General features: G+C 42.5%; 1 protein-coding gene across 3 annotated transcripts; it reads left to right on the forward strand.

Moving 5' to 3' along the window:
• The first annotated feature begins 37 nt into the window (after window positions 1-37).
• actl6b (actin-like 6B) lies at window positions 38-20,357 on the forward strand. 3 transcript variants are annotated; one of them, XM_053483103.1, is made up of 14 exons: window positions 39-316; window positions 2,212-2,315; window positions 3,382-3,544; window positions 3,659-3,759; window positions 3,846-3,943; window positions 4,575-4,669; window positions 5,044-5,150; window positions 12,753-12,842; window positions 12,935-12,996; window positions 14,074-14,188; window positions 18,166-18,246; window positions 18,965-19,060; window positions 19,141-19,227; window positions 19,319-20,357. In XM_053483103.1, the coding sequence occupies exons 1-14, from the start codon at window positions 292-294 to the stop codon at window positions 19,397-19,399; spliced, it is 1,305 nt and encodes a 434-aa protein (XP_053339078.1). In that variant the 5' UTR covers window positions 39-291; the 3' UTR covers window positions 19,400-20,357. The 3 variants fall into 3 exon arrangements, with proteins under 3 accessions (XP_053339081.1, XP_053339078.1, XP_053339080.1); XM_053483105.1 differs by having other exon boundaries at window positions 2,212-2,288; XM_053483106.1 differs by lacking the exon at window positions 4,575-4,669 and having other exon boundaries at window positions 38-316; window positions 3,846-3,981.
• The last annotated feature ends 419 nt before the right edge of the window (window positions 20,358-20,776 follow it).

Genomic DNA, 20,776 nt, shown 5'->3' on the forward strand with positions numbered 1-20,776 from the left:
TCTTGGGTAAAGACGTCAGGGAAATAATCTCACACTCAGGATCACACAGAAGGGCTAAAGATTCATTTACTGCATTTATTACTCGTCCTGTCAATCACTTGGTGTGTTTACCCCCCCCCCCCCGACCAATAACGAGCCGGATGCGCGCGCACGCACGCACGCGCTGCACTGGGGTGATGCTCGTGACGCTGCTGAGGGACAGAGCGCGAGCTGATCTCAGACCGCAGTGTCTCCGTCAGCACGCGGGACCATCGCGCAGCTGCACCGCGGGAACGGAGCGGGAACCCCGTGATGAGCGGCGGAGTGTACGGGGGAGGTGAGTGAGGAGCCGCCGCGTGGGGCCGGTGTTATGCGCTAAAATGCCCCCCTGCCTGGATTGCCCCCCCCTACATAATCGCTATCAAATATTGTATTAGAATATAAATTCATAGGTTAATGGTTTACAAATTACAAATTACATGAGACAATAAAATAAAATAAGCAATATTAAAATAAATATGTTGTATATGAAAAAATAGATTTTTTTTTATATACTGTACAACATGTATACTTTTGGATTGTTTATTTTATAATAAAAATAGTTTACTTATGATTTTCATCATGAACAATATTTATTTTTATTGTATATAAATGCTTATTTTTATATTCATGACAAAGCCCTTAAAAATAAATGTGCCACAAAATAAACATTATACAAGAATTTGTATTCATGGTCTTGACGGCTGTCACATAACTAGGGTTTATTATAATATTAATATCATATTTGATAATAATAAACCTATGAATTTATGTTCTACTATAATATTTGATAGCGATTATGTATGGGGGGGCAATCCATGGCAGGGGGGCATTTTAGCGCATAACACCTGTACCACTGACACCGACACCGCCCTCAACAGGACTGGGCCTGGGACCTCTCTGCATCTCTCTCACACACACACACACACACCAGAGGTGGGTTTAGTAGCCAGGAATTTTACCCAAGTAAGAGTAAAGACCACTCAAGTACTGAGGAACTGTTTCACCGTAATGTTTATTATTATTATTTTTAATTATTTAAGCAGCCAAACAAAATAATAAAATAATGTAAACATGGTGACATTTGCAAATAATAAAATAAAACAAATGAATAAAAATAAATATCTTTAGTAAATTAAGGAACAAGAAACACAGATTTCCTAAAAATCTAATTTTTTTCTCAACATAAAGCTTTTGAAGTAAATCCCTACCGTATGTAACGTGTGTGTGTGTGTGTGTGTGTGTTTGAACAGTGTGAACTACGTCCAGTGTGAGATTTATATTTACTGTATATTCAGTTTCCCTCCAAATGGCTCAGCAGATAGAAAATAACATTAGAACATTTACACGTCTCACACTTTACCATAAACTGTCCAGCAGAACGAATGTAAGTCATTTATATCTTTTAGCCTTAAGCTTATTTATTAATTATATATGCTGACATTGCAACATTAAATAAAACAGCCGAACTAACAGCAAAATGTTTCCTAGGGTTAGAAGTTGAGTGTTTATGTGTTTATAAGTGTGTGTGTGTGTGTGTTTTGTTAGACAGAGACACCGCAGTGTGAAGCTGTTCTGTTGCACTGTGTGTAAGTGAAACATGCTCTGTACACGAGGCCGGCGGTGTTTATCCTCTTCTGTAGCACAGGAGACAGACGACTCATAATTTTATGCTTTTATTCCCTGTCTACCACGGCTGGAGAGTTTTTCCCACTATGCTGTCAGTTTATGTGTGGTCATGTGACTACATGTGATCGTTGTTGCTGCATCTGATTGGTTAAACAGTCATGCGGTAGATACACCAGCTGCATGTGTAGAATAAATGGTTATAAAAGTAACGAGCCGAGTGGAGCCGAGTGAGAGGAGCGTTTCTTCTTTACAAGTAAAACGTATCGTAAAAAACTACTCATAGAAGTACATTTACTTCAAAAAGTTACTCAAGTAAATGTAACGCATTACTACCCACCTCTGACACACACACACACACATTTATACACACATTAATACACATGCACTCATCACACACACTCTCTACTCAACTCACACATATACACACACACACATTATACACACATTAATCACACATACAGATATGCAGACATACATGTGTGTTAATATAACTTATAAGACCGTAATGCAGTTTGTGTGTGTGTGTGTGTGTGTGTGTGTGTAATAACTCTCCATCTCTTTCAGATGAAGTAGGAGCGTTGGTATTTGACATCGGCTCTTTTTCCACCAGAGCAGGTTATGCTGGAGAGGATTGTCCAAAGGTGCAGCTATACACCTCCATCTATACAGTGAGACCTCAGATTATGAGTAACGCAGTTTGCGAGTGTTCCGCAAGACGATTCCTTTTTAATTTTTCTGAAAAAAGAGTCTTTCCATTAATGTGTGTGTGAAAAACTTAAATAAGAGATGATGAGAAGAGGGAGAGGGGGTCTAATTCTTCCTCTCCTCTTACTTTAGCTTTACACACATACAAACACATACACACACACACACACACACACACATAAACGGAAACTAAAAAATGGATTTATTTTTACTTTTTTAAAAGGTAAAGTGCAGGTAAATTTGTTTTATTTTTACTTAATATTTTGTATTAATTATTTTTATGTATTTATTTTTTGGGGCTGTGAAATGAATAATTTGAGTTTCTATAATTTCTTATGGGGAAAATTCGCTTCGATTTATGAGTGTTTTGAAATACAAGCAGTTTCCGAGACAAAATTATCCTCGTAATCCAAGGTTCCACTGTACTTCCATCTAGTCAGGCTCTAGTTAAGCCTTCATTTGTCACATACAATGAAACATGCACAGCGGAATTAAAATCCTTGCTTCGCATATCCCAGCGTAACTGGGGTCAGAGAGCAGGGTCAGCCATGATACAGCGGCCCTGGAGCAGAGAGGGTTAAGAGCCTCGCTCAACTGCCCAACAATTACAATCTGATGAAACTGGGGTCGAACTGCCAACCTTACTTCAGTGACTCAGCCCTCTGAGCCACCATTGCCCCATCTACTCCATCTATACCATCATCTGTACCTTTATTGAGTAAAACTGTACCGTTTACCTAAACAGCTCAATGCTTTCATCTGTTGTTCCACTGATCTTGTTATCTGTTTCTTCATCTCTTTATTTGTTCTGTCATCTTTTAATATGTACCTCTTTCTTTTCATTAATATCTCCATTTATACCTCAATCTATACCCTCATCTATACCTTCACTTACACTCTCCATTCATATCTTCATCTTTACTGCCCTCTCAACATCTATACTTCCATGTATACCTCCCTCTATACATCCAGGTCTCAATCCATGTATACATCTTTTAGATTACAGTCGTTTATTCTACACCTCCGCAGGCTGACTTTCCTACATCACTCGGGGTGCGCGTGGAGGAGGCGGGGTCTGGGGAGATGACTGGCGAACAGGAGAACAACAGGCGGAGCTTTTACCTCGACACCACAGCACTGCATGTTCCCCGAGCAGAAGTTGAGCTGATATCACCTCTAAAAAATGGCATGAGTATGACACACAAACACACACACACACACACACACACACACACACAGATACATTGCTCAAACTGATCAAGTCTAGTATATACTTTAAGTACGTTCTCTCTTTCTCTCTCTGCAGTTGAAGATTGGGAAGGTTTTCAGGCTATAATGGATCACATTTACAGTAAACATATCAAGTCTGAACCAGGCCTGCATCCAGTGCTCATGTCTGAGGCTCCAGTGAGAAAACACCAACAAGCACACACACACACACACACACACACACACACACACAATCACTGTTTACTGTTGTGTTTATTTAACAGTGGAACTCGCGGGCTAAGAGAGAGAAGCTGACTGAGCTGATGTTTGAACATTACGACATTCCCGCCTTCTTCCTCTGCAAAACTGCAGTGCTCACAGCGTATCCGGCATCGACAAAAATACAGGAGCAGCCACTCAGTGTGTGTGTGTGTGTGTTAGATGGTAACTTAGGCCTGGGATGTACAACAGGTGGAGGCTGATATTTACACTTATATTTACAACATTTAGCAGATGCTCTCATCCAGTCCATCTTACAGAAGTGCTGCATAGGTTCTGTTATAATCATCTCTTTACGCTGGTTCAGTGGGTCAGGGATAACAGCTGCGTCAGTCAACAGTCCAGTTCTGGATGTTCATAGAGTCAAAAACAAAAGACAAACCCATTATTAACTTAATATATCCAATATTAAATCCAATATTAAATCATTAAGGCAGGCCTTTGGTCTTTTTTTGAAATCAGCTTTTGCTGTTTCAAAGGCAGTCATTAAACGCCATGGAGGCATTGATGATTAAATGTAGTTCATAACATGATGGTGATAAATGTGTATTAGCATAGGGTCTATATAGTTTGTGAGATACCACTCTGTCCAGAAAACATTTTGATGAGACTTGTATCGTAATCTAAGATTCGAAAAACTGTTGAGGATCAATAAGATAAAAAAGTCACTAGTTAACTCTAGATACTAGTTCTGCTAATAGTGGTGACTTCAGCCTTAACACAGCTGCTCACAGTTTTGCGAATGGACGTGCCACTGGACTTGTATTGGACAGTGGAGCCACACACACCACGGCCATTCCAGTGCATGATGGGTACATCTTGCAGCAAGGTAAAGTTCTACGGAGAATGAGCGTTACAGTGAGATAGAAAGAGACTGAAAGTTAGTCTGAGAGTGAGTGTGAGAGTGATACTAAGACATTGAGTCTGAGAATGAGCCTGAGAGTGATACAGAGACAAAGTAAAAGTGAGTCTGAGAGTGAGACAAACTGAGAGAGTGTGACTCCAACAGACTGAGACTTAGTGAGTCTGGAAGTGAGACTGAGAGTGGGACAGTTATTCTAAAACCTATTGACAGGAGACGAAAACAAGATGCCACAGTTTCTGTGATATTCCTTTAATTTTTGTACCAGGCTACACTGAAAATGAACCTCTTCATCACTACACACTTCTTTAGCTGCTTTTTTTCAGTGTGTGTGTGTGTAGGTATAGTGAAATCCCCACTGGCTGGTGACTTCATCACAATGCAGTGTAGAGAAATGTTCCAGGAGATGAACATTGACATCATTCCCCCTTACTCGATTGCTTCCAAGGTACTACATTTCTCTACTCCCTGTGTTCTATTTCCTGTGTTTTAATCCCTGTGCTGTACTTCATGTGCTCTATGCCATATTCCATGTTCCAGCTCTATTCCATGTGCTGTATTTCCCATTCTCTATTCCCTATGCTATATTTCCTGTGTTCCTGTGATCTACTCCCTATGTTCTATTCCCTGTTCTTTATGGTCTTTGTGCTCTATTCCCTGTGCCTTAGCATTACTGGTGTCCAACCTAGAGGAAACAAAGATAAAGAAAAGGACAAGTGTCTCAGCTTTTATGTAGTGTCAATATATTCCTTATCTTAATAATATATAATAATATATTGCTTATCTGAAAGAATGCTATCCTGGTAATATTATCTACGTGCGTTTTAACCTATAGTTAATAATTAAATATAAGTTAATCTAGTGCATTTACTGCTGCACATAATGAAACAGAAACAGTTATTTCTTTCCCTGCACTACTGAGCCGAGGTACTTGAGTTTGCTAACTTGTTGCTAACTTGGATGTGGATGCTGTTGTGATAAACAGTTTCTGGGAAACCATCAGTTGTCATGGCGTTAGTGTTGTGGGTATTAAAACGTAGCCTGCATGGTCCTGCTGTGTTGGTGATATTCAATTCAATTCAATTTTATTGAACAGAAGAGGAGAGACCAGAAGAGGAGAGATAACAGTTAGGTATGCTCGCAGTCACATAATGTATAATGTGAATGTATATTTAGTCCAGAGTGCTAGCAGAGACTCCGGCAGGACGAACTATACCATCGTAACTTAAAAGGAGAGAGCCAGAGGGAAACACAGACATGAGGGGGAACTGAGATGTAAAGCAAACAATCACCTCACCGTCAGCAAACCTGAGTGATCAATGAGAGTGAGGAAGACAGCATCCAAACATACCAGTTCACCATAATACTCTACGTCCATGAGTCCCCCAGATCTGCTCCTTTACCTAAGGCTAATCTATTTATAAAAATGCTTGGCTAAATAAATAGGTTTTTAGCCTGGACTTAAACACTGAGACTGTGTCTGAGTCCCGAACACTATTTGGAAGACTATTCCATAACTTTGGGGCTTTGTAAGAAAAAGCTTCGCCCCCAGCTGTATTTTTCATAATATGCGGTACTGATAAGCAGCCTGCATCCTTTAATCGAAGTAGGCGTGGCGGATCGTAAGACGCTAGCAGTTCACTCAGATACTGCGGTGCGAGACCATTTAATGCTTTATACACTCACCTAAAGGATTATTAGGAACACCTGTTCAATTTCTCATTGATGCAATTATCTAATCAACCAATCACATGGCAGTTGCTTCAATACATTTGGGGGTGTGGTCCTGGTCAAGACAATCTCCTGAAGGTGATTTAAGCAATTTTGAGGGTGACGGGCCAGTCGGAGTATTTCACAATCTGCTCAGTTACTGGGATTTTCACGCACAACCATTTCTAGGGTTTACAAAAAATAGTGTGAAAAGGAAAAAACATCCAGTATGCGGCAGTCCTGTGAGTGAAAATGCCTTGTTGATGCTAGAGGTCAGAGGAGAATGGGCCGACTGATTTAAGCTGATAGAAGAGCAACTTTGACTGAAATAACTACTCGTTACAACCGAGTTATGCAGCAAAGCATTTGTGAATTCACAACACGCACAACCTTGACGCGGATGGGCTACAACAGCAGAAGACCCCACCGGGTACCACTCATCTCCACTACAAATAGGAAAAAGTGGCTACAATTTGCACGAGCTCACCAAAATTGGACAGTTGAAGACTGGAAAAATTGTTGCCTAGTTTGATGAGTCTCGATTTCAGTTGAGACATTTAAATGGTAGAGTCAGAATTTGGCGTAGGCAAAATGAGAACATGGATCCATCATGCCTTGTTACCACTGTGCAGGCTGGTGGTGGTGGTGGTGTAATGGTGTGGGTGATGTTTTCTTGGTACATTTTAGGCCGGAAAAGTTGAAAGGCTGGAATCTATAATCACACCGAGGTCTTTTACTGTTGCACTTGATGGAACAGAAAGGCCATCTAAAGTTACAGAGTGATCTAAAATTTTACTACAGCTGAATGCGGTCCTATGACTAGAACTTCTGTCTTATCAGGATTAAGCAAAAGAAAGTTAATTAGCATCCAATCTCTTATGTCCTGCACACATTGCTCAACTTTAGTAAGCTGGTTTTTCTCATCTGGTTTTGCTGAGACATATAACTGTGTGTCATCAGCATAACAGTGAAAACTAATACCATGCTTACGGATTATGTTGCCCAGAGGAAGCATGTATAAGGAAAAAAGCAGTGGGCCTAAAACTGAACCTTGTGGAACGCCAAACTCCACTAGAGAGAATGCAGAATAATCACCATTTAAGTCATTTAACAATTGGTCAAGTAGGATCTGAGCCAGGAGAGGGCTGTTCCCTTAATTCTGTCATGCACACTCAATCGGTGACCGGCACTAGGACCCGGAAGTAAAGCGGTTGTGAACCAGGAAGTATAAGAGGAGTAAACAAACCGCGATTTAACGCTCATTCATTGAGTTTCGCCCATGTTGGTTCTGGCTGTCCGTCTACCGATTAGTGAGTACTCACTTTCTTGGGTTTTGCTTTCTGATATTGAGTGTGTGTTAATAGGAATTCCTACTACATTTTCTAATCTGTGAAGAAGAATACTAGAATATAACTAGTAAAATATGCTGTACAAAGTAAAATATACTGTAATAAAAGAAATACGTTAGAAAAATAAGATTAACTAGTGCAATATACTGTACAAAGTAAAAGTAAAATATACTGTACAAATAAGAACAATATATCAATATATAAACAAAATATCAATATAAAATATTAGAAATATAGAAAAGAAGATAGAAATAGAAATTTGTCAAAAACAAATTTAGAATTTTTAAATGGCTGTATATGCATAAAAAGTGACTTCGTAATGTGTCTTATTTAAAGTGATTTGTGCAGTGGTCCATAGATGAAAAATATAAATATATAGTGCAGTGTGCATGAATCTGTCCAAAGTGGCCATGAATGCCCAGTCAGTGTTGGATGTTACAAAAAGATGGTATTAGTCCTGTGTTGTGTTGTGGTTGAGAGACCTTATCGCCTGCGGGAAGAAGCTCCTCCTCAGTCTCTCTTACCTCATTTCCACTACACTGGTGCTGGTGCCACTGAGAACCGGCCCGCATTTACACTAGACAGGAGCTCAGCAGGACCTGCATGATAATACGTCACAGGCCACGCCCACTAAACAGAAACGACCATGGCCGAAGTCAGTTTTCTGGTTATTCTCCAAACTAGTAAGAAAATGTATTTCAGTATCCAAAAGCAGTTTATTCGGCGTGTTATAACCGCTGAAAGTCTGTCTTCAGTTTTTTTTAGCTTATACACCATATAGTTAGTTGTTCGTGTGAAGCCTGCGACTATTAGTTCTTCTTTTATTTCCTCATACACTTTTTTTTTCTTAAAGCACTTTCCAATTTCTGCTGAATTTCGGCGAATGTCCAAAATGCCAAAAAAACGCTTTCGTTTCGTCCGCGCTCCACATTAACGGACTTTGGGTCTCCGCCATTTTTTTTTTACGCTCCCTATAACTCCGCCCACCGTTCATGACGTCACGGGTTCTCGCAACTAGACCAGCAGAGTTTAGGGGTTGGTAAGGTGCTTATTTTAGGGCACCGGCACCAATTTTTTTCTGTGGAAAAGTGCGGCACTGGTTTTAAAACTGGGAACCGGCACGGGAACCAGAGCAGTGGAAAAGAGGTATTTGTGTTGGCCTTCAGGGAGCGGAATTGCTTCCCAGACCGCAACAGAGAGAACAGTCCATTGTTGGAATGGCTGAGGTCCTTCACGATCTTCCTGGCCTTGGTCCAACACTGCTTGCTGTAGATCGAGTGCAGGTCAGGGAGCTCGGTGCGGATGATGCGCTCAGCTGATCGCACCACCCTCTATAGAGCTCGTCTGTCCTGCATGGTGCTGTTTCCAAACCAGGTAGTGATGTTTCTCGTCAGGATGCTCTCTATGGTGCAGGAGTAGAAATTCCTAAACACCTTGGAGGGCAGTCTGAAGTCTTTCAAGCGTCTTAGGTTGTAGAGATGCTGCCGGGCCTTTTTTACCATGGTGTTGATGTGACAGGACCATGACAGGTCCTGCGTAAAGTCCTCACTACTGTCTTATTTCTAGTTAATTTGGCTACGGTGTTTAAAAAAAATCTCTGATTATTTTTGTTATTTTCTATAACAGCGGAGAGATACGTTGATCTAGCAACACTAAGAGCTTTTTTATAGTTCAGGATGCTCTCCTTCCATGCTATTTGAAATACTAACAATTTAGTTTGACGCCATTTACGTTCATATTTTCGAGCGGTCTGTTTTAAAGTGCGCGTGTAATCGTTATACCAGGGAGCAAGTTTCTTATCTCTAATAATTTTTCTTTTAACTGAAGCTAAATTATCTAAGGTATAACGGAACGTCGACTCTAAATATTCAGTGGCCTGATCGAGTTCTGTGGGGTCAGACGGTGATCTAATCAAAGTGTGTAACTCTGGGAGATATAACTTGTGTAACTTGTGTGGAATTGTAAATAAATTTCTTATACTTAATCCGAATAATATTATTAAATCTAAAGTGTGACCTGCTTTATGAGTGGGTCCTACTACACATTGATTTACTCCTACCGAGTCCAGTATGGACATTAATGCTCTACACACAGGGTCTTCTGGATTCTCAAAGTGAATATTTAAATCTCCAGCAATTAACGCCTTGTCTACATAAACAACTAGGTTTGAGAGGAAATCTGCAAATTCACAGAGAAATTCAGAGTACGGCCCTGGAGGTCTGTAAATGATGATTATCGGGATCGACTGAGCTGACTTAATATTTGTAGCTACACTTGTTATGTTACTGTAGAGAACTTCAAATGAATTAAATTTGTGTCCGTGTTTTTGTACAATAGTCAGATTATCATTGTGAATAACTGCGATGCCTCCTCCTCTACCAGTTAACCGAGGCTGGTGTATGTAGCTGTATCCAGGAGGACTAGCTTCATTTAGAGCTACATACTCGTCCTGTTTAATCCAGGTTTCTGTTAAACAGAGTATATCAAACTCCTGATCTGTGATAATTTCATTAACTATAACTGCTTTAGATGCGAGAGATCTAATATTTAACAGTCCTAGCTTCAGATCAGAGGTGCCGGCTGCGCATTCAGTCTGATCCGAGTTTGTGGTCTTTATGTTAATTAAATTACTAAAACATTAAATTACTACATTTTTGCTTAGCTCGGGGAACAGACACAGTCTCAATATGATGAACCCTGAGTGACGACTCTATGCAGCTAGCAGACGGTTGGTTTAGCCTGTCTGTCTGCTCCCTGGCCTGGGCTCTGGATTGTCACCGATTAACTAGGCCTCTTCTGAGACTATGAGCTATACTACAAGAAATGAGAGCAGCACCTTCCCGAGTGGAATGGACACCGTCCCGCCCTAACAGGCCAGCTTTGCCCTCAAAGGTCTTCCAATTATCAATGAAGCCCACGTTGTTTTCGGAGCACCACCTGGACATCCAGTGGTTCAGCGACCATAACCTGCTGTAAGTTATGTCGCCACGTCTCATTGGGATGGGACCAGAGCATACTACTTCATTGGACATCGCCTTCGCTAGTTTAAACACCTCAGTAAAGTTACCCTTGCTAACCTCTGACTGACGAAGGCGTATATCATTAGCTCCAGCATGTACCACTATCTTTAAGAACCTGTGCTGTCCTAGAGCCCTAAGATTACCTGCTATGTCCGGTGCTCTGGCTCCTGGGATACACCTAACCACTGCCGCTGGCGCCCCTAAAGGTCTAGCTAATTTCACGTGTCTCATTATAGAGTCTCCTATAACCAGAGCTCTTTCAGGTTTCTCAGCGGGTGCATCACTGAGGAGAGCAAACCTGTTGGACACGTGAAGCGCAGAAGAGGTGTGCTCCAGTGGGCTAGCCTTAGCGTTAGCTTTGGCTGAACGAGTATGCCGCCGAGTCGTCACCCACTCGCCCCGCTGTGAGGGCTCTAATGCCGGAGTCGGGGGCTGGTTATCTCCGCCTGCGGCACCCAGACTGTCCGCTACGGGAATAAGACTGCTTTCGCGCCCTCTAACCCTCTCTAATGTCTGGATGCGCTCCTCTAACGCTGATATCTTCTCCGTCAGAGTGCTCACTAACACACACCTATAACAAATAAAATTACCACTAACGACGGAGGAAGAATGTCTAAACATCCTGCACTCCACACATTGAACAAGCTGAGTATTATTCATTATATCGTACCTGAGTCGATAGGATCAAGAATGAGTTCATCAGAGGGACAACCCATGTTACAGGTTTTGGAGATAAAGTTAGACTGGGTCAGATTGAGGTGGTTTGGACATGTTCAGAGGAGAGATGGTGAATATATCGGTAGAAGGATGCTGAGGTTGGAACTGCCAGGCAGGAGGTCTAGAGGAAGACCAAAGAGGAGATTTATGGATGCAGTGAGAGAGGACATGAAGGTAGTTGGTGTGAAAGAAGAGGATGCAGAAGATAGGGTTAGATGGGGGCAGATGATTCGCTGTGGCTACCCCTGAAAGGAAACAGCCGAAAGACAAACAAGATATAGTACCTGTGTCGGAGTTTAGTTGTTCTGAGCTGAATTTCGTTGGTTGTTCTTAGACAAAGAAACTTGCGCGTTCTCCACAAAACGCAAAAAACGGAAAAAAGGCGAAGCCCAATAGTATGGAAAACGTAACAAAAACTTGTTGCTATTAATATTATTATTGTATAAACGGAAAAGCTATATAATTTAAACGCTGATACAAACACGAAACTTTTGAGGCAACGATACCGCGAGACAGATATTGATATTGTTACATTAGTTATGAAGTCGTGGTATCTAAATTGGACGGCTGGTTTGCCTCAGATTGCATTGAACTATAGAAGTGAGAATGTTTCAGACTTGCTGGACTTAGAATTAGACAGGAAATTGGTCTGAGAGTTCAGTATGGATGCGAGCACAGCTGCTGTACATCACATGGTATAGGTGTGTTATTTCCAGTGGACGGTGTACACTGTTGAGCATCTTTGAGGGGCGGCATGGCGGTGAAGTGGTTCGATTCCCGGCCTGGCTCAATTCCCGTCTCTGTGTGCATGGAGTTTGCACGTTCTTCCCGTGCTTGGTGGGTTTCCTCCCACAGTCCAAAGACATGCAGGTTAGGCTAATTGGTGTTCCCAAAGCCTCCTGGGTTAGGCTCCACCCCCCGTGACTCTGAATACAAGATAAAGCGGTGAATGTGTGTGTGAGCGTCTCTGAGGATGAAAGTCAGCCTGCTCCTCTCTGATGATGTGTTTGCGATGTGTTTCTGTATGTAGTTTCTGTAAGATCTTTCCAGTGATTGACAGTGAGCTGACAACAGGGCGATCACAGTGCACTTCCACACCGGGGGGAGGGGGGGGATACACTCCCGAGTGTCAGAGAAACTGTAGTAGCTAGTGTAGTCACCACCTAATACCACACACAAACACACACACACACACACTCATCACCCACTGCTCCATACACTTACTACTCCTCTGTCTCTGTCTGTCTCTGTCAGGAGCCTGTGAGAGAAGGAGCTCCTCCAGTCTGGACAAAAAAAGACAAACTGCCTCCTGTAACAAAGTCGTGGCACACATATATGTGCAATGTACGGGCAAACACACACACACACACACACACACACACAACTAAACACAAAGACAAACAGTCTATCAGTGTGTTTTTCTGTCTCTGTATCAGGAGGTGATTCAGGATTTTCAGGCCTCAGTGCTTCAGGTTTCTGATTCATCGTATGATGAACAGTAAGTTGATAAATAAACAACCAAACACACACACACACACACACCACACACAAACACCACACACACAAACACCACACACCTACACACACTTAAACACACACACACACAAACACCACACACAGCACACACACACACACACACACAAACACCACACACAGCACACACACCACACACACACACACACACCACACACCACACACCTACACACACTTACACACACACACCACACACCTACACACACTTACACACACACACAAAAACCACACACACACACAAACACCACACACTCACACACACAACACACACACACAACCCCACTCACACACACAAAACACACACTCACACACAACACAGACACACACACACAACCCCCCCAAAACACACAAGTCCCACTTGCGCACACAAAACACACATACACACACACACACACACACACACACACTCACACTCACACTCACACACACTACACACACACACACCACACACACACACAACACTCACACACACAACACACACACACAACCCCCCCCACACCCACACCCACACAAGATTCAAAGATTCAAGATTCAAGACACACACACACCACTCACTCACACACACACACACACACACACACACACACACACACACACACACACACACACAGACACACACACACACATACAAGACCCACTCACACACACACAAACCCCCCCCCCACACACAAGACCCACTCACACACACAAAACACACACACACACACACACAAAACACACACATACAACCCCCCCCACACACACATACACACAAGACCCACTCACACACACAAAACACACACATAACATACATACACACAAACGTACACACACCACACATGCACAGGACACAAGCATGCAATACACACACACCACACACACACGATGTTTAATCTATTCATGCATATCTAAAAGAAAAAAAATAATAATTTGTGTGTACGTATGTGTCTGTGATTGTGTGGAGGTTAAGGAGTATAAAAGGTTAAATGATTGAAAAAAGTGAATTTACATCTGTGTAAATAAATAAATGTGTGTGTGTGTGTGTGTGTGTGTGTGTGTGTAGGGTTGCAGCTCAGATGCCCACGCTGCACTATGAGATGCCGAGTGGGTATAATGCGGATTATGGAGCCGAGAGGTTACGAATTCCTGAAGGTCTTTTTGATCCGTCTAATGTGAAGGTGCAAGTGAATGTCACATGGACACTGTAAAGGTCACATGGTCACACACAACACTGTAAAGGTCACATGGTCACACACAACACTGTAAAGGTCACATGGTCACACAACACTGTAAAGGTCACATGGTCACACAACACTGTAAAGGTCACATGGTCACACACAACACTGTAAAGGTCACATGGTCACACAACACTGTAAAGGTCACATGGTCACACACAACACTGTAAAGGTCACATGGTCACACACAACACTGTAAAGCTCACATGGTCACACACAACACTGTAAAGGTCACATGGTCACACAACACTGTAAAGGTCACATGGTCACACACAACACTGTAAAGGTCACATGGTCACACACAACACTGTAAAGCTCACATGGTCACACACAACAATTCAATTCAATTTTATTTGTATAGCGCTTTTAGCAATTGTCATTGTCGCAAAGCAGCTTTACACAGTCAAAAGAATTATTTAAGTTTGTATGAAATGTGAATTTGTATGAATCAAAATGGTCAGTTTGTCCCTGATGAACGAGCCGAGGGTGACAGTGGCAAGGAAAAACTCCCTGAGATGGTAATAGGAAGAAACCTTGAGAGGAACCAGACTCAACAGGGAACCCATCCTCATCTGGGTGAAACAGAAAGCAGTAAATGATCTGCATTTATACAGTGTGTAGGGTGGGAGGCAGTTCAGCTATAATAGCTGATGTTAATTGATGTTAATATGGAGTCCAGGTAGTTATTGAAGACCCAGGTAGACTTGTAAGAAGTTCCAGTCATGAACTATCGAACTGTCAAGTCCCCAGAGAAACAGTTGCCAACACCAGTCAAGGCCAGAACCATTTTCTAGGTAGAGAGAATCATCCCCAGACACCAGACGCATCCCAGAGAGACACACGGGGCATCCATGTGACGAGATCTTCAGCCTGAAGCCGGGCACCAGGATGGGTCAGACAGGTCCGGAGGGCAGAGGGAGTCTGGATCACTGGCAGCTCAGGAACGACATGTATAGCTCGACAGAGAGAGAGAGAAAGAGTGAAAGGGGGAGACAGGAGGAGAGAGGAAAGAGAAAGAGGGGGAGAGAGGGAAGAAGAGGAGAGATGGCAGTTAGGTCTGGTCACAGTCACACAATGTATAATGTGAATGTATATTAACTGTAGAGTGCAAGCAGAGACTCCGGCAGGACTAACTATGACATCATATCTAAAAGGGGAGGAGCCAGAAGGAAACACAGACATGAGGGGGAACTGAGATGTAAAGCAAACATTTACATTTACATTTAGGCATTTGGCAGACGCTCTTATCCAGAGCGAGTTACAAAAAGTGCTTTAATGTTTACATAATTGGATACATACTTACACTGGGTTAACTAGGTTAATAACTAAGTGCCATTAGTCCAACACAACTAAGAAGAGATTTTTATTTATTTATTTTTTTTGGGGGGGGGGGGGGGGGGGGGGTGAGGTTAGTCCAAGTACTGGAGAAACAGATGAGTCTTGAGTCGTCGTTTAAAGATAGTCAAAGTCTCTGATGTACGGACATCTAGAGGAAGTTCATTTCACCACCTAGGTGCCAGAACAGAAAAGAGCCTGGATGAATGCCGCCCTCGATCCCTGAGAGATGGTGGGATGAGGCGAGCAGTGCTGGAGGATCGGAGGGAACGTGGTGCAGTGCGTGGTGTAATTAGCGCAGAGAGGTAAGTGGGTGCTGGGCCATTTTTAGCTTTGTAGGCAAGCATCAGTGTTTTGAATTTGATGCGGGTAGCTACAGGAAGCCAGTGCAGGCAGCGGAGGAGTGGGGTGGTGTGGAAGAATTTGGGGAGGTTAAAAACAAGACGTGCTGCTGCATTCTGGATCAGTTGCAGAGGACGAATCGTGGACAGAGGCAGGCCTGCCAGGAGTTAGTTGCAGTAGTCCAGTCTTGAAATAACAAGGGACTGAACAAGCACCTGAGTAGCCTGTGAAGAAAGAAATGGGCGAATTCTTCTGATATTGTAAAGAAGAAATCGGCAAGAGCGAGTAAGGTTAGCGATGTGTGGGGAAAATGACAAATGATTGTCCACGGTTACCCCAAGATTGCGGGCGGTGGCTGAAGGAGTGATTTGGTTGTTGTCCTGGAGATGAGTCACAAGGGATAAACAACAGTTCGGTTTTACTGAGATTGAGCTTCAGCTGATGAGCAGCCATCCAAAATGAGATGTCTGCCAGACATGCTGAGATCCGGGTGGAAACCTGAGTGTCAGAGGGAGGAAAGGAGAGAACAAGTTGGTTGTCGTCTGCATAACAGTGGTATGAGAATCCATGCGATGATATGACCTTACCAAGAGACTGGGTATAGAGGGAGAACAGAAGAGGACCAAGTACTGAGCCCTGCGGGACACCAGTAGAGAGTCTACGTGGGGCAGATGTAGAGCCCCTCCATGTTACCTCATATGACCTATCTTTTAGGTAAGAAGCAAACCATTGCCACGCTGTTCCACAAATTCCAAGGCTTGTAAGAATAGATAATAGAATCTTGTGGTTCACCGTGTCAAATGCAGCTGACAGGTCCAGGAGGATGAGGACAGATGACAGTTTAGCAGATCTAGCAGCATGGAGCTTCTCAGTGACTGAGAGAAGGGCAGTCTCTGTGGAATGTGCCACTTTGAATCCAGATTGGTTTGGGTCATTAAGGTTGTTCTGTGAGAGATAAAGAGACATTTGATTATAAACGGCTCTTTCAAGAATTTTGGAAATAAAAGAGAGCAGTGATACCGGGCGATAGTTGTTAACTTCTGATGGGTCCAGGCAGGGTTTCTTGAGGATGGGAATAACCCTCGCTTTCTTAAAAGCGGCAGGAACATGACCAGATGATATGGATTGGTTGATGATGGCTGTGGTGAAGGGAAGGAGGTCCCGTGAGATGGCCTGGAGCATTGTGGAAGGGATTGGGTCTAATGAACAGGTGGTGGGGTTAGATGACGAGATGATCTGTTGAATCTCATCAGATGACAGGTTGGAAAATTCTGCTAAAGGAGGAAGGAAAGGTCCTGAGGTTCTGCCGTAGGAGCAATCACCTCACCGTCAGCAAACCTGAGTGATCAATGAGAGTGAGGAAGACAGCATCCAAATATACCAGTTCACCATAATACTCTACGTCCATGAGTCCCCCAGATCTGCTCCTTTACCTAAGGCTAATCTATTTATAAAAATGCTTGGCTAAATAAATAGGTTTTTAGCCTGGACTTAAACACTGAGACTGTGTCTGAGTCCCGAACACTATTCCATAACTTTGGGTGAAAATAGTATGGGTGATGTGCTCGTATCTTCTGGTTCTAGTGAGGACTCTCGCTGCTGCATTCTGGACTAGCTGAAGCTTGTTTATGCACCTAGTTGAACAACCAGACAGTAAGGCATTACAATAGTCCAACCTAGAGGTGATAAAAGCATGAACTAGATTTTCTGCATCGTTTAGTGACAATATATTTCTTATCTTGGCAATATTTCTGAGGTGAAAGAATGCTATCCTGGTAATATTATCTACATGAGCTTCAAATGAAAGGCTGTTCAACCTTCAACACTATAAAGGTCACATGGTCACACACAACACTATAAAGGTCACATGACACTGTCTTCTTCTTGTTTTAGTCTAGTTGTTAAGTTGCATTACCACATACACCACATTCTGCTCTGCGCTTTTATCGCTCACATCATATGACACTGTAAAGGTTACCGGACACTGTTTAGGTCACATGACAACGCGTAAGTCACGTGACACTAAAGGTCACATGACACTAGAGGGCACAGTATACTTTGATGGTCACATGACACTGTGAAGGTCACATGACACTCTGAAGGTCAACAATAACATCTGTCTGTTCTTCTGGAAGGTTGTGTGTTTGTGAAGCTGCTGAGTGTGTGCAGTCAGCATCATCTGTGTTTAACACACTGCTGCAGGTTTAATGAGAACGTGTGTGTGTGTGTGTGTGTGTGTTCAGGGTTTGTCAGGTAACACCATGCTGGGAGTCGGGCACGTTGTCACCACCAGCATCGGCATGTGTGACATCGACATCAGACCTGTATGTTTCCTACACAACTCTCTACAAACAGATCTGTGTGTGTGTGTGTGTGGGTGTGTTGTTACATACCCTGGCTAGGGAGGGCCAGTAGCAATCTTTTAGAGCCAGGTTGTGGAAGTAAGAGAAGCTAATCACTAGCAGAGACATTAAGTTAATCTAACAGTTATCAATAAGCTAAAGAAGCTTTTACATACGAACAGAAACGACACAGAAAGACAGAAAACAATAGACAACACTGTGTTACATCAACGTAATTAACAACACGATGGACGGTGCACCAGAAACCAACTTTCTTAATGTTATGTTTATTACCTAAACTATACCTATAATATAACTGACAAATAAAAATGAACGTTTTAAATTGTTGACTTTTGAGGTTTGGACAGGGAAGTAGCGGAGTGGGGACACACCTGTACACGGCACAAACCTCAGAGTGAACACACACTTTAGAATTTAAAAGGGTTCTTCTTATTCACACAAACCCTTCTTTCTACTGAATTTAATAAGCAACAGCAGTGTGTGTGTGTGTGTGTGTGTGTGTGTGTGTGTATGTGTGTGCTGAACCCAACTAGTGCTAGGAACCATGAGCACCTTTAGTGAGAGTGACAAAAGTGACTGAACGATGTGTGAACATGAGAAGTGAGCTCCACACACACATTACATTATCCACTTATAGAAAGGATTGTATAATAATTTTGTGTGTGTGTGTGTGTGTGAGGGTCTGTATGGGAGTGTCATTGTAACAGGTGGAAACACTTTACTCCAAGGATTTACTGAAAGACTCAATAGGGAGCTATCACAGAAAGCACCACCAGTAAGTATAACACACACACACACACACACACACACACACGCACACACACAAAAGCAGATGCTCTGGTGTTCTCTCTGTAGAGTATGAGGCTAAAGCTGATTGTGAGTAACAGTTCGATAGAGCGGCGCTTCAGTTCGTGGATCGGCGGCTCCATTTTGGCGTCACTGGTGAGAAACTCGTTTAAATCTTTACTCTGTTTCTCACCATCACCTGGCACTGGGATGAGAACTCTGAAACGCCTCACTTTCTCTTGTCCAGGGCACTTTCCAGCAGATGTGGATCTCGAAGCAGGAGTACGATGAAGGCGGGAAGCAGAGTGTGGAGAGAAAATGTCCCTGAAACACATAGCAATAACGACATCCAGGAACTGATTCCAATAAAATCTAACCCAGTGTTCAGTCTGTTCTTTACCCTGTGTATATCTGTACCTGAAATATGAGCGCGTGCGCACACACACACACACACAAAATTACATAATTTTTATAGATCTTAAATCCCAAAGCATTTAAAGGTATTTTTAAATACATACATACAGGCTCAGAATTGTGTAGCACAGAATATATGAACTGATGATAATGCTGATAGTGATACTGATAAACCTGAACTAAATTTTATTATTTTACTTATATTAATCAACTATACAAACATGAAATTAAAAGCTGGGTCACTTAGGCAAAGACATAGAACATATGATTATGTGTTCTCATCATATTAAGAATTGGACTACGGTTCGGAAGATCCCAGGTTCAAACCCCACAACCACCAAGTTGCCTTAACCCTCAAATGTGTAATGGGATAAAAATGTAAGTCGCTCTGGATAAGAGCGTCTGCCAAATGTATGGTTGTTTTGGGGCGTTTCTGTGACCAATAATAATATGAGCTTTTGGTTATTTCGACATTTCTACGACATCATTCCAATATTCTGATTTCTGTAAATTTGACATGTTTTAAAAACTAATGAAAATTTTGGTTCTAGCTGACATATTCAAAAACTCAAACATTCAAACTTAATGTCTGAACCCTCCCCCCCATCGACACACACCGACCGGCAGGATATCAGTGCTGCGTTTCTGGCCCCGAGTTACGGATCGGAAGATCAGCGGTTCGAGCCCCAGCTCAGCCAGGTTGCCGCTGTGGGCCCTTGAGCAAGGCCCTTAACCCTGTCTGCTCCAGGGGCGCCGTAAAAATGGCTGACCCTGCGCTCTGACCCCTGCCTACCAACAGAAGCTGGGATATGCGAAGAATTAAGTGTATGACTGTGTATGTGACAAATAAAATGTTTTAATTTGAACTTGGAGAGAGCCCCTTTATAACTGTGTGCCATGTAAGCAAATGTGTTTTAGTTCACTGTGTTGTGAGACTCGAATACAAAACTGCAATTTCATATTTATCTATTTATTATAGACTTTTTTATTTAAAATGTGCTATTTTGTTTTTATCTTGTAATACAGAGCAGGGGTACAAGCGCCTGATCAACACCAGTGTCTTTTACACTGCTAAATGTATACTGTCCTTTACACCCCCTTATACACACTGCCTGCCCTTTATAACGTGATAATAACAGGGCCAGTGTGGAGTGTGCTCTCGGGCGCCCCCAGTGGCGGACAGCGGACACGTGAAATAATAAAAAAACATTTAAAAAAATCTAACATCGTCTATATGTAGTTATGACTTCTCTATACACGAAGAGGCCGTGTGTGTGTGTGTGTGTGTGTG

This window comes from Clarias gariepinus, chromosome 22 (assembly GCF_024256425.1).
Source record: "Clarias gariepinus isolate MV-2021 ecotype Netherlands chromosome 22, CGAR_prim_01v2, whole genome shotgun sequence".
Taxonomy (NCBI): domain Eukaryota; kingdom Metazoa; phylum Chordata; class Actinopteri; order Siluriformes; family Clariidae; genus Clarias; species Clarias gariepinus.